This window comes from Maniola jurtina, chromosome W (genome assembly GCF_905333055.1).
Source record: "Maniola jurtina chromosome W, ilManJurt1.1, whole genome shotgun sequence".
Taxonomy (NCBI): domain Eukaryota; kingdom Metazoa; phylum Arthropoda; class Insecta; order Lepidoptera; family Nymphalidae; genus Maniola; species Maniola jurtina.
The window spans coordinates 5937461-5951266 of NC_060057.1; the positions used below are offsets into that span (position 1 = coordinate 5937461).

At 34.5% G+C, this 13806-nt stretch overlaps 1 protein-coding gene across 1 annotated transcript; it reads right to left on the minus strand.

Annotated features, from left to right (window-relative positions):
• Positions 1-2528: 2528 nt before the first annotated feature.
• On the minus strand, positions 2529-2840 carry LOC123879851. The gene has a single exon (XM_045927742.1). The coding sequence runs from the start codon at positions 2838-2840 to the stop codon at positions 2529-2531; it is 312 nt and encodes a 103-aa protein (XP_045783698.1).
• Between the last annotated feature and the right edge of the window lie 10966 nt (positions 2841-13806).

Consider the following 13806-nt stretch of genomic DNA (forward strand, 5'->3'; position numbering starts at 1 on the left):
AGACAGACAGACACACTTTCGCATTTATACCTAATATAATTAGTATGGAGGTATTTATTAGAAACCATGCCCATTTCTAGTTCTGTTATTTATTTTTGTATAAATAACTATTAATTAGATAGGTAGGTATATGGACTTTTTGCATTGGATAGGTCTATCATAGGCTATAGGCATATCTATCATGTTTATGTATAAAAATGTTTGGGAAAGGTGCTTTTCGCTTGCATTGCCAATTTAAAAATGATAACAATGGGCTTAGACACTTTTGCATTGGAGCCTTTACATATTTGATTTCAATCTCTATGTCCCATAGATATTATAAAGCCAAGTGACCTCGCATCGATAAAAAGTACCAAACTGAAAAATAAAATGTTAAAGACAAATAAAAATCGTGGAACTCCCGTGTGCATTGATGACGAAGATGGCTTTGACATTTGTTACCAGGATACAAACTCGATACACCAGCAATTTATACGATCACGACCGTTTCGACCTCGCCAAATAATTCTGTTGGTAGTTCGTAATTGAATAGCGCTCCCAACGCCTACATTTCAAAGAAATGTTATAGGATACACGGAGCACCTACCTCCGTCTATAATAGGATCAGCAGCGGACTAAGCCTATCGGAGGCCCGGGGCGGCATCATTAAATGAGGCCCCTGCGGCCTGCATGCCGTTCTCTGTTATGTTTTTAGGGTTCCGTACCTCAAAAAGAAAAAAAAAACCCTTATTGGATCACTTTGTTGTCTGTCTGTCTGTCTGTCTGTCCATTTGTCGTGTCTGTCGAGAAAAACTACAGGGTACTTCCCGTTCACCTAGAATCATGAAAGGCAGGTAGGTAGGTAGGTATTATATTGCACAAATAAAGAAAAAATCTGAAAACCGTGAATTTGTAGTTATATCACAAAAAAAATGTGTTCACGAAAATATAATTTAACAAATCACATACCTACCTATAGATGGCGCAATCCATTATTAACTTGCATGTTCTACTTAAAAGTGTTAGAGGTATACCTTGTACAATGGCACGGAACCCTTCGTGTGCGAGTCCGACTCGCACTTGACCGGGCTTTTTATTTTAAGGTACGTACCTTCCTACTTAACTTACTTCTAGGCGACGACGACGGCGGCGGCGACTCCCCGTGGTCTCCATTATACTGACAAAGTTACGTGCATTGTCTTACTAATACCGAAATTTGAGTTAATCTCATAATATGGTCATAATTTTAATGGACGTTAAGTCACAAGAACAGTTAGATAGGACCTTTCATTTAATATCTGCATTATTTAGTCGTTAATCGTTTATTTATTATTATTTATTAAGCCTTTATTTACTCCTTATCTTTAAGTACAATAGGTTTTCTTACAACTATCTAGCTATTTATTCTACAATTTTTACCTTTATTTTTTATGTTAGTTTTGTTAGTAAGTAAAATTGTGTTTTGTATGTGTGTGTGTTCATATGTTATGTTTTGTAGTGTTGGTTAATTAAATCGTTAGTTTACAAATGTTTTTAAAACTACTTAGTATATACCTACATTTATATCTATTGCTATATACATATATCATTATTGTGTAATTAATTATTTGTTTGCGTAGGTAATCACTATTAAATCTAGATAAGGATCCCATATTTGGGTATAAGGCCTCCCCCCGGTTTTGTCTTTATTTTGTTGTATTTTTCATTAATGCAAGCTCTTGAAAAATCCATAATATTTATATAAATTCTTTTCATATACTTCTTTTTTAGATTCCTCACGTTATTAATTAGTATCCCAGAATTTTCCTTTTATGTTTATGTAATTATCTTAGCCTCATAGGTAAGTACATTCCATTTTGTTCAATTATGTAAATAATCCTGTTTTTATCCAATTAAAAAAAAAAAAATTAAAAAATATATTAATATGTGTATATATTGTATTTTTAGTAGTTAAATATGTATGTTCAAACCGGGGGGGTTGTGGTCATACTCCTCCATGGTGACCGGCCGTCTTGGAGGAGGAGGAGGGAGGCACCTTATGTTGTAAATATTATAATAACTAAGTAGATATCCCCGTTTATTAAGGTGTTGCTGCAGACTCTGGATTCAAGTGTTTTTCGATTTGAGTGCCTTTGTCGGTCCAGTAAGATGCTAGGGTGTTACTTTTTAGGGTTTGGGTAGTCTTTTTGGGTTTCCTTGTAAATTTACCATGCTTGTCGGGAGGAGTTCCAGAAAGATTGCGTTTATTTCCTCGTTTTGTGTTTTCACTTGTCTCTTTTTGTGGAATGACAATTAACTTATCATATTTGATTATTACTTTTTTGCCTTTTTCCCGCTCTTCCTTCGCAATTTCTTGAAGTTCTTTTCTTTTTTGTAAAATTTTTGGTGGGTAATCTTCTTTTATATAGTAATTTAACAGTTCAAGTGATTTTTTGTTGCGTAAAATTTCAATTTTTCTCCTAAATGTAGAAAGTGTAACAATAACGGGTCTAGGTTTATCGCATTTTTTACCAATTCTTTTTATACCTTGTATTTCAAAACTACATCTACTACTTCAGTGATATTATCTTCATAATATCACTGAATATCTTCAGGAAATTATTCTGTAAATCCTCGTTATTCTGTTCCTTTTCCTCAACACCAAAAATAACGATATTTCTCTCCCTGGCTTGCTTTTCGAGAAGGTCTAGTCGTTGTTCTTGTGACCTAACTGTTACTTCTAGATTTTGCATTTTACTTTGGATATCGTCAACTTTTTCGTTGATTTTGTTAAGTAAATTTATTTCACTGTTTTTGACACTATCTTTTGTTTCTTTAATGTCTTCTTGTATCTTTTTTAATAGTTGTACAATATCTTCCATCTTTGTTTTAAAAATAATATTTTAAAAATCAAAAAAAGTGAAAAGTTAAATCTTAGGCACCATGGATCGATCTCGGTAAAGACGCAGCTTAGACCAACGATGTTTGCACCGAGCCAACCTATCGTTCCATTCCAGCGTTGAAATACGTGAGCGTTATCTGCGGACCCGCGATGTATGCTTGTCTAACTATTTTTCAATCAACCCTCAATAGTTCACTATTTGGTTTTTATTATTTTGGTTAAAATATGATTTATGTAAATCACTTTGTATACTTACTACACTATTTATTTGCAATAATATCAATAGCAAAATAGTTTTTTAATTACTTTAGCCAGATTTAATTGTTTTTGCCTTTGTATTTTAGCACGTTTGTTTACAACACTTTAACGCTTGATAGAAAGTATATTCATAAGCCTTTTTCACAGTTTTCTTAAGTTTATACGTCTTGATAACGGTTTCACTTGCGGTTTGTATATAGTTTTACACTTTTTTCACAAAAGCAACTGTAAATTTGCGGTTTTCATTTTAATAACTCAATTTAAATACGGACCCTGTACGTTCGCACGCACTGCAGTGCCCTCCGCTCTCTTGCATTTTATACCATTAACTAATCTAGCTTTAGCATTAGTGGTGATATTTGATATATTTAATAAGGAAACCTGTTATATTGTTATCAAAACATTGTGAGGAAACCTGCATGCCTGAGAGTTCTTTTTTCAAATTATATAGTCTTGACTGCAATCAGATCAAACAGAAGACAATGCAGGGAGGGCATTAATTATTCTCTGGAATGTTCTCAAAAATCTGTCAATCTGCGTTTGGCCGGTGTGGTAGGGCCTAAACTCTTCTCATTTTGAGGAGAGACTCATGCTTAATAGTAGACATATTGTTGAGTTATGAGGCTTTAAGTAAGGTAAAACTCAATCTTCTTACTTAATTATTATTAGCCTAGCTGTAAGTCAAATAAAATTTATTACCAATAACAACTGCTACAGCTCCTGGAGTATTCCTGTACTTATTTTCACCCAAATTTATTTTTCTATACCAAGGAGTATATTCAGAAATCGCAGATTTATCCACAGGGGCGTCTTTTAGATTTTGTAAGGCGAACATTCCTAAATACGTCCAAAACATATACTGGACGACGGCAAATATATTCATGTCCATATAGAATTTAGGATTCTCGTATTTAAATATGTTGCAGAAGTATAGGGATAGGTTTGAATAATAGGCACTTTCCAATTTCACTTCACTGTATTTTTGAGAATAGTTTTCGCTTACAATTATTATTTCTTAATACCCGTCTTTTTCGATTCCTTCGCTATTTTTATCAGTTTGACAGATAACTTTTTAAGGTCGGTAGGTACTAGTTTTCGGGAAGCTATTTGACAAATTACCACAGAGGTAAAACATGGTGATGTAATAGACAATTAACGTAACAATTATATCAGCTAAATGTAAAATACGACACAATATGTATTGATCTAAATAGTTAATAACTAAATGTGATTTATAATCCATTCCCGCCAATTATTTATAAATAATAATAATTAATCTGATATAGGTCTAGATGTCTATGACTCATGATATAAGGCAGCATCTTGAGGTAGTTGTTAACACTCGGCCATCCTGGAAAGGCCGTGCCCCACGGCCCGCAGATAACATCCCGGCTTTCGCATCATCGGCCACCTGGCAAAAGAAAAACACCGAACAGTAATATGCACTTAAGAGGTTACCTAAAAAAACGCTTGGTCAATCTGTTTCGCCACCATATGATCAACATTAAAAGCCTAAATAATAATAGTGTCGCACTTAGTCAACCATGGTCATGTAGACATTCATAATTTAAATTAGAAATATGTACATATGATATAATATTCAATAGATTCATTTTAGTTCATATTAAAATTGTTATTGATTTTCTTCTTTTTTTTAATGATTTGCTACAAGATTTAGGTATTAAATAAAAATAACTTTTGATTACCAGTGGGAATGTGATTAACATTGACGAAATATATAAGTAACAGATTTCGTTGTAGCTTCCTACTATCCCAAATTGTAGGTACTTAAATGACTATCAAGATAAGTTCTATACAGCTGACGTCATGACTCATGAGACAATTTATTAAGAAGTTAAAATTGATTTAGAATTATGATTGGCTCAGCACTTATTAGTTGCTTATTGTGGTGCACGGGAAAAGTTAGGTATCAAATTGTAACATCTCGCAAGTTTCGGTGGTATCTTTCGAGGTCGCTAACATAATATTATTATCATGTTAGTAACTAGGTAAGTAACTGACTTTCAATGCTTTAGCTTTTCCTATTATAAAGATGAATTTGCCACGGGGATGACACCTATAAACCTGGAAAGCAAAACAGTTTCCATATTTATACGAAATTTCATTTCTAGCCCTTTTTCTTTTAATCCGTACTAAACGTTTATTGAATTTCATACTCATTTTTCTCTAATGTATATGTAATTTTCAATTACTTGATATTTTTATAATGGTAAATTTATACCCAGATATTAGCAGGTCGGCAGAGGGTTTTGTTTTAGCAGAGTTTATTTTTGGTACTTTAAAATCATGTTGTACATACGTAGTATATACCTATATTTTTCCCATTATGAATAAATCATGCGGCATAAATTTTTATCATTAAAAGGTCACACAGATATTATATTAGGTATATATAAGTAGTAAATAGACTAGATAAGTAAATAGACTCGTGGCGTAGGTCACTCAGACCATTTGCGTAGGTCACACAGACTCGTTGCGTAGGTCACTCAGACTCATTGCACAGGTCACACAGACTCGTTGCTTGGGTCACTCAGACTCGTTAGACAGGTCACACAGACTCGTTGCTTGGGTCACACAGACTCGTTGCTTGAGTCACACAGGCTCATTATGTAGGTCTTATAGATAGATCATTTGTGCAGGTATCCCAGATTATTTGCGTAGGTGACAGAGTGCGTCGAATAAGTAGCTCATTCAGATTCGTTTCATAGGTCATGCAGTCTTCTTTGTGATTTCATACGGACTATTCATAGGAAGATCTCACAGACATATTCTAGGGATATGCCACAAAGTAGGTACAGACATTGTACTTATAATACATTTTTTTACTCAGAAGGTGAATTTCTATGAGGAATAAGGAACAGAATAAAGCATAAGTACAAGAGAACAAATCTTATTTCCACAAGAAACAAGAAACAGGATTGATACAAAACAAGGCATCTAGGAGAGCAATTTCGAAAATGAAAGAATGTCTTTTAGCACTTATCCGCACTATTTGAGAATTTATAAAGTTACCGAGGTTCGAGATAGTTGGCAAATATCATCATGTCTCAGTTCATTATATTAGATACCAGAATGCAAACAAAAGGAATTTCTTATTTTATAAAACACTATTACTCCATTAATGGGCCATCCATGTCAAAAGTTAATTAGTAATTAATTAGGGCATATAGAGCTTTAGACATAAGTTTAAAAAAATATTTTATTTTATTCATGACTTTTGTATTTTTGAAACATACTATATTTACTGAAGATAACCATACTGTTGGTCCGACGACATCACCAAGCTTGCGGGGAAAACTTAAAGGAAGCTGACCCAGCATTCAGAAGAATGGCGTGTACGTGAGGAGACCTACTTATGTCTAACAATGGATAAATAAGGGCTAACAAGAAGAGGAAGTTATTTGCTTATCAACGGTAGTGAAAATAAAGTAAAGTAGTCTTGACTCTTGAGTCTACTAACCTCTTTTACTACATTATCTATTGTTGTATTTTATCAATCTTCACTCTCGATGTTGACATATTTTTTTTTAAGAGGAAGTCACTTTGTTTCGAAAGTTACCAAGACATTTCGTTACGGAAGTCACTCAGACTTTTCGTTACGTAAGTCGCTCAGATGTTTTGCTACAGAGGTTATTTAGACGTCCTGTCAGGGAATTCACTCAGACGTTTCGTTACGGAAGTCATACAGGCGTTCCGTTATGAATTTCACTCAAACATTCAGATAGGGAAGTCACTCAGATGTTTCGTTACTGAAGTCACACAGACGTTCTGTTAGGGAAGTCACTTATTTCTTTAAGTGAAGATACTCGAAAATATCTTTAGCGAAGACAATCAGACATTATCTTGATGTTAGTCAGCATTTACTGTTTTAGTAATATCATAAGATTTTCTTTCGATTCAAAATTAATAACTGTTGTTTTTAGTAGGTTATGGATATACGATATTATCTAGGTTATATTATATTATATAATCTGTGTATTTATAGTATTATGTATTTTATTTAATCTATTAATAGCACTTAAAAAAATGTTTCTGCATATCAATGATCTGCAATGATCGATTTCTGCAATGATCAAGACAAAGAAATCTCATAAAGAATCTTAAACTAAGCGCTGCCAGCTTAATTTTTTCGCATCAGACTTTCATCAATTGCATTAATTGTCGTCAGTTTAGTAATTTCGTATTTGTTAATTTTAATATGTAACTGTGAAATAATAATTAATACTTGTATTTATTTAGTTTTATCGTTTTTCTTGCTAACTACCCATCATAATATTAAGTTTACTTGGCACAATAAATGGCAAACGTTGTGTACACTTATCATTGATATTCATATCAGTGTATGTTATAGTGCGTAAGTATGTAATAAATGTAGAATATGTATATTTTAAGTGTTTCTTATTAAGTAAATCAATAAGTTAAATTTTATGCTTGGACGTTACGACGTCCTAGCTCGTTTACGGCAAAATAAGGTCATAATGTCACAATCGCAATCACCTCTAATTGGTCGACGCTCACTCATTTCAATTTCAATGCATTGTTGAGATAAGAATACCAATCACAGCGATTGAGATTGTAATAATGATCGATACAGTCATTCAGCAATCGAACAAATTGTCTTCCTATAATTCGTAAAATAAAATAAAATAAACCTATCATACTGTTACTTATAAACTTTTGACCTTTACATAATCCTATTACTGAACTCCATGTACTATACCAGCCAATAGTTAACGTAGTTTGGTACAATAGTCTCTTTTGTATAAGTACCCATTTTAGTATATATGATTTGTTAAAAACAAATAAAATAAAACTAGTAGCTCAGTTTGTTGTAGGCTCTACTCAGACCTAGCCTAGGCGCGTTTGGAATCCTCGCTTAATTTTGAATTTATGCAATTAATTGTCACCATTACATCATTATCTTATAAATTCAATTGACGATCAAAGTGTTCCCAATTGTATAAATGATTTGTTTTTAACTATGAAAATAGTAGGTAAGTATACATTTATCTAAAAAAAAGTTCAGTACATGCTGGCACTATCAAAAATTAAGTTTCCGATATGGGTTAATCTGGCTCTATTTTCTGGTCTTTCTGGTTAGGTATCATCTAGTAATCTCTATTATAATTAATTTTATAAATTCAATTATGTTCCTTAAGATTATTTGGCTGGAAGTATTGCTGTTTTTCTTAGTTTCATTGGGTTTGTCATACAGTCTTTAATTTGCATAATTCACACAGACTTATTTATATAGATATTTGGGGAGTCATTCACCCGTTAGCATGAATAGGTCACACAGTCACTAAAGTTAGCTTAAAGATTAAATTAATAACATATTATCCTCACATTTTAAAGTACCATGGTGAACTGATAGCCATTGCTAGTTGCGGTTTATCCTAACACATTTACATTTAGACATGAGCCTTTAATTTTTGGATTAGTAGAGTCTGCTACATCACCTATGTTCATAAGTTGTATACCTACATATTTCAATGCGGTTAACACCTCCAGAAATGAAATAGCTTAAATTATTTTGTCACAAGTTAGAATATTACTTACTATTAGAAACTACTCATTTATTTCAATTGTAAAAGATGTTATGGAAGAGGGGGGACCGTCTGCTACAAGTACTAGTATCAAATCTAGGCGCTTACTGGATGGTCCTAATTTCTATGTGTTCTCTGTAAAATTATTTTAACGAAATAAATATTTTTGTATTTTGTATTTGTATATACTTTATTAATCAGCACACTGAGCTATGGCGGTAGAGGCGATTGTCAGAATTTTTGTGATTCAATTCATTCCACAGGATTAGCGGTGTTTGAAGTACCTTCTTAATAACGCGTATACAGGTTATTCAATTTGTAAATAATAATCTCACAAAAAAAATGATTTGATGACATACCTAAAATTATTAATGTATCTAACGAAGGTAGTTTGACAAAATCGATATTTCACTCATTGCCATACGATCTGTTGCTAAGTGATTATATGATTGTATGAAGTTGCTATGATGAAAACTTTAGATACTTATGGTATTATCAAATCATTTGAAAAATTAACTTCCAGTATCAATGTGGGCAGGCAAATATTCTATCTGCACTAATGTTAATATTTTGAGAGGCATTTGCATATTGCTCAGAAAATTGATGGTTAGAGTGAATATACCTAAAACGACTCACCGGGTGCGGGTATGCTCGACTTTGTTGCTATGGCGACACAGGAGGACGAGTGGCGGCTGGCACGGTGCGGCAAGTGGTGGCTGGCACGGTGCGACGAGTAGCAGCTGGCACGGCGCGGCGAGTGGCAGCTGGCACGGCGAGGCGAGTGGCGGCTAGCACGGTACGGCGAGTGGTGGCTAGCCCGTCAGTAGATTACAGCTGCGCTTCTTGTCCCCGCGTGCCGAAGACGTAGTAAAGTTTTATTCCCCTTTTCTTCATCTTGAAGCCTGCGCCGAAGTAGTAGATTCTTCTACAATTTTTCGATGATGATAAGTAGGTACCCTCAATAAAGTAAGTAGAGCTTCTGGTATTGGTAGACCGTAATTTTGCTCGTCGGTATTTCAACTTCAAGTCCGCTGATATTATAATACACAGGACAGTCCTCGGGTCGCATCTTGAAGATGAGTTTGCGTCGATATAGGCCCATGATGTTATTTTCTAAGAGAGGCGTGGTGTCTTCAGAAGAGAAGAAAAAAAATAATTTTCTTTTCACGTTCTTCAATGTTCTGCTCTCTTCTCTTCTTGTGATCCCACTTCTGACTGTTGCAGAAGTATAGGGATAGGTTTGAATAATAGGCACTTTCCAATTTCACTTCACTGTATTTTTGAGAATAGTTTTCGCTTACAATTATTATTTCTTAATACCCGTCTTTTTCGATTCCTTCGCTATTTTTATCAGTTTGACAGATAACTTTTTAAGGTCGGTAGGTACTAGTTTTCGGGAAGCTATTTGACAAATTACCACAGAGGTAAAACATGGTGATGTAATAGACAATTAACGTAACAATTATATCAGCTAAATGTAAAATACGACACAATATGTATTGATCTAAATAGTTAATAACTAAATGTGATTTATAATCCATTCCCGCCAATTATTTATAAATAATAATAATTAATCTGATATAGGTCTAGATGTCTATGACTCATGATATAAGGCAGCATCTTGAGGTAGTTGTTAACAAATAGTATTACATCTTTTGTAACGTTCGTGTTGACATCGTGAATTGTTTTCGTTACAGCCGAACTAAAAGTTGCGCTATTATTAATTTTAACACAGTTCCTCTTCAATGAATATTGTAATGTAGCGGCCTTTTTTAGAGCTACCTATTGACGCGTAGGATAAAAAGGACATTATTAAATGTTCTAATTATTTTTCTTTTTGTTTCGCTATCATAACCACAACATAACCTGAAAATGTTCCAAACATTCAGTAGTCCTGTGTCAGTCACGACCGATTCGGTCATTTGACTGAGGTCGCGCAAAAGTACTGATGAACGAATCAGTCGTTTTTGACCGATCCGGTTCAACCAGTCGCCACGAACCGAGAACCACCGAGAACGAAGAATGAAACTAAACTAGCGGCACGCTATGATGGCCGGTTTGACGTTTGTCCGCTCATGAAGTTCCGTATTAATTGATAACGACTTTGAAGGAAATAATTGTATTACTTTATTGACGATAGTGATGTGCAGAGATTCATAAATTTTATCGAATGTAGTTTTAGGTTTAGGACTCAAAATTTATTTATTAAATTGATTTCTTAAATGTATACAAGTGTAGAAAAATCAGTTTGCACCATTTAAGGGGTGAATGTACTTGTGAATATGAACAATTTTCACTATGTGGACAAACCTCTGAAATCGCAAAAAAATATCAATAAATTTTTAAAAATGGAATCTAATACGATCGTCACATAGGATCGCTGGCTAGCACAACTACTACCTCCGGCAAACTCGCGTCAATGCTCAATGCAAAACAAAGCAGTTTCGAATTGACGTTGCTTCGAAAAGTATAAACTGTCAGTGCAATGCGATTGTGATATAGTTTTGACCTGGCTTTGGATTTCAAATATTGATACTGCATTACTGTTGACCCTTGCTCGTTAATTTGGACTCTGTTCAAGCCCTTTGTTGTGGATTTCGTCGATATGACCGAACGTACGCAGAGAACTGTTCTAAATAGTCAGACACGTGAGTTCGTAATACGCCTTCGTAACTATTTCGATCGTGAAGCTCAAAATGGAGGGCCAATTTTACCTATAACGTCAGTGGTTGAACGCGTAGCTGATGCGCTTAATATTGGACAACGAACTGTTAGACGGATAACTAAAAAAAAATATGGCGAGACTGGCACAGAAGAAAATAAACTTCACACACCAAAAAAGAGAAAACGAGCAAAACCAGTCGTAGGCATCGATAACTTTGATGCCGATGCTATCCGAAGACATGTTTACGGCTACTATTTACAGAAGGAGTATCCAACAAGAAAAAAGTTGGTGCATTCACTGAAGGAAGCTGGATTATTCTTCGGTGGGGAAAGTTCTTTAACGAAGATTTTGAAGACCATTGGATTTCGATACAAAAAATGTAACAAACGCAAAATATTGATGGAAAGATTTGATATAGCGATGGCAAGGTATACTTTTTTACGGCAAGTGAAAGAAATCAAAAATTGGCAAAATGTTGTGTTCTTGGATGAAACATGGCTTAATGCTAACCATACTGTAGGCCGTTCTTGGAACGATGACACAGCAGCATCTACTTCCAAAGTTCCTGTAGGAAAAGGATCGCGACTTATAATTTGTCACGCCGGAACCATCAACGGGTTTGTCGAAGGTTCTCTCATGGCTTTTGCGTCAAAAACCACTGGAGACTATCATGAAGACATGAATGGAGAAAAGTTTACTGAATGGTTTACCTCAATGTTGTGTAGCCTCCCTGAACCATCTATTATAATTATGGACAACGCCCCATACCACTCGATGCAAATTGACAAGCCACCTGCCCAATCCCAAAAGAAAGCTGATATCGTCGCATGGCTTCGTAAAAATGGCGTAGATGCAAACATGAATATGTTAAAAGCGGAATTAGTACGTCTTTTAAAAGAAAACAAACCAACCAAGATCCGATACGTCATTGACGAAATAGCATTAGAACATGGGCACAGAGTTATACGGTTACCGCCTTACCATTGTGAGTATAATGCGATTGAGTTGGTGTGGGCTCAAATTAAGGGATATGCTGCAAGACACAATACAGAACCCCCATTTACCACAAAAAAAAAATGCTAAAATTATTAGAAGAAGCTTGTGAACATGTGACTAAAGGAGACTGGGAAAAGGTTGTGAATAGAACTGTTAAATTAATAAGGGAAGATTATGAAAGAGATGTGAAAATAGATAATATTATAGAAAACGAACATATAATTATTAATGTATGTGATGATAGCAGTGACGACAGTGAAAATAGTAGTATGGACGAATCTGATTAATTATGGCCTTTTGTGGCACCTTTTTTGGTATCTTTTGTATTCATATGTTTCTTGTGTGCATATAAAGTATGTATATTCATTTTCGTTCAAATATTCAGTTCGTTCAAATAAATTAAATAAACATATACATTTTTGTTTTATTAAACCTATTTAATCAGGTACAAAAACAAAACTTAATTGTTTTTTGTTCGAGAATAAATTGACATTCCACATCACTATTGTAATGTGTCAAACCGGCCATCATAGCGTGCCGCTAGTGTAAAAAATATTGAAAGAAATGATTGGTCTACAGATCATAGTAAAATAGTAATAGTAAGTAATCTATACTAATAAATAAAATTGGAGTGTCTGTCTGTAATTTCGAAATAACTACCGTATATTAAGGTCATATGGTTATTTGAACGATACTATAACTGAATCACACGTTTTTAAAATTTTTGTCTGTCTGTCTGTCTGTCTGTCTGTTTGAAAAGGCTAATCTTGGGAACGGCTGAACCGATTTTGACGGGATTTTCACAGACAAGTAGAGAATTGACCAGGGAGTAACATAGGCTACTTTTTTAACCGACTTTCAAAAAGGGAGTTGTGTTTTTCTACCTATGTACACCGAAATCTCCGAGATTTCTGAACCGATTTGCGTCATTTCTTTTTTAATCGATAGAGGAACTTTGCGACTTTGTTTCATAAAAAATTTGGAGTCCAACTCCTCAATCCTGATGCTGCAGGGGATCTGACCAATCCACGCGGGCGAAGCTGCGGGCATCAGCTAGTAATATATAGATATGGACTAGGTAGGTATATTTTCCCAATATTTACCCTTGTTGTTATGTTCATTGTAAAATCGTAGGTATCTACCTACTTCATTTAGGCAACACGTGTAGGTATATGAGATGCATAAGGTTTTAGTATCTATAAATCTTAACATAATGATTAAACATGTTTAAAAATAAAAGCTCAATTAAAAAGATAGGTAATTACATCATAACAGTGCATACAATCGGGAAAAATATTACAATAATGCAGCGATTTTGAACCCGCGTCGTCCGACGACCTATAACGAAACACGAAACTATACGAAACGAGCGTGCGCAATCGAGACGTCTTGGAGTCTCATCGTCCCATTCACGACTGACGACTGACGACTGAGACTGAGTACCGAATACCGATACATTC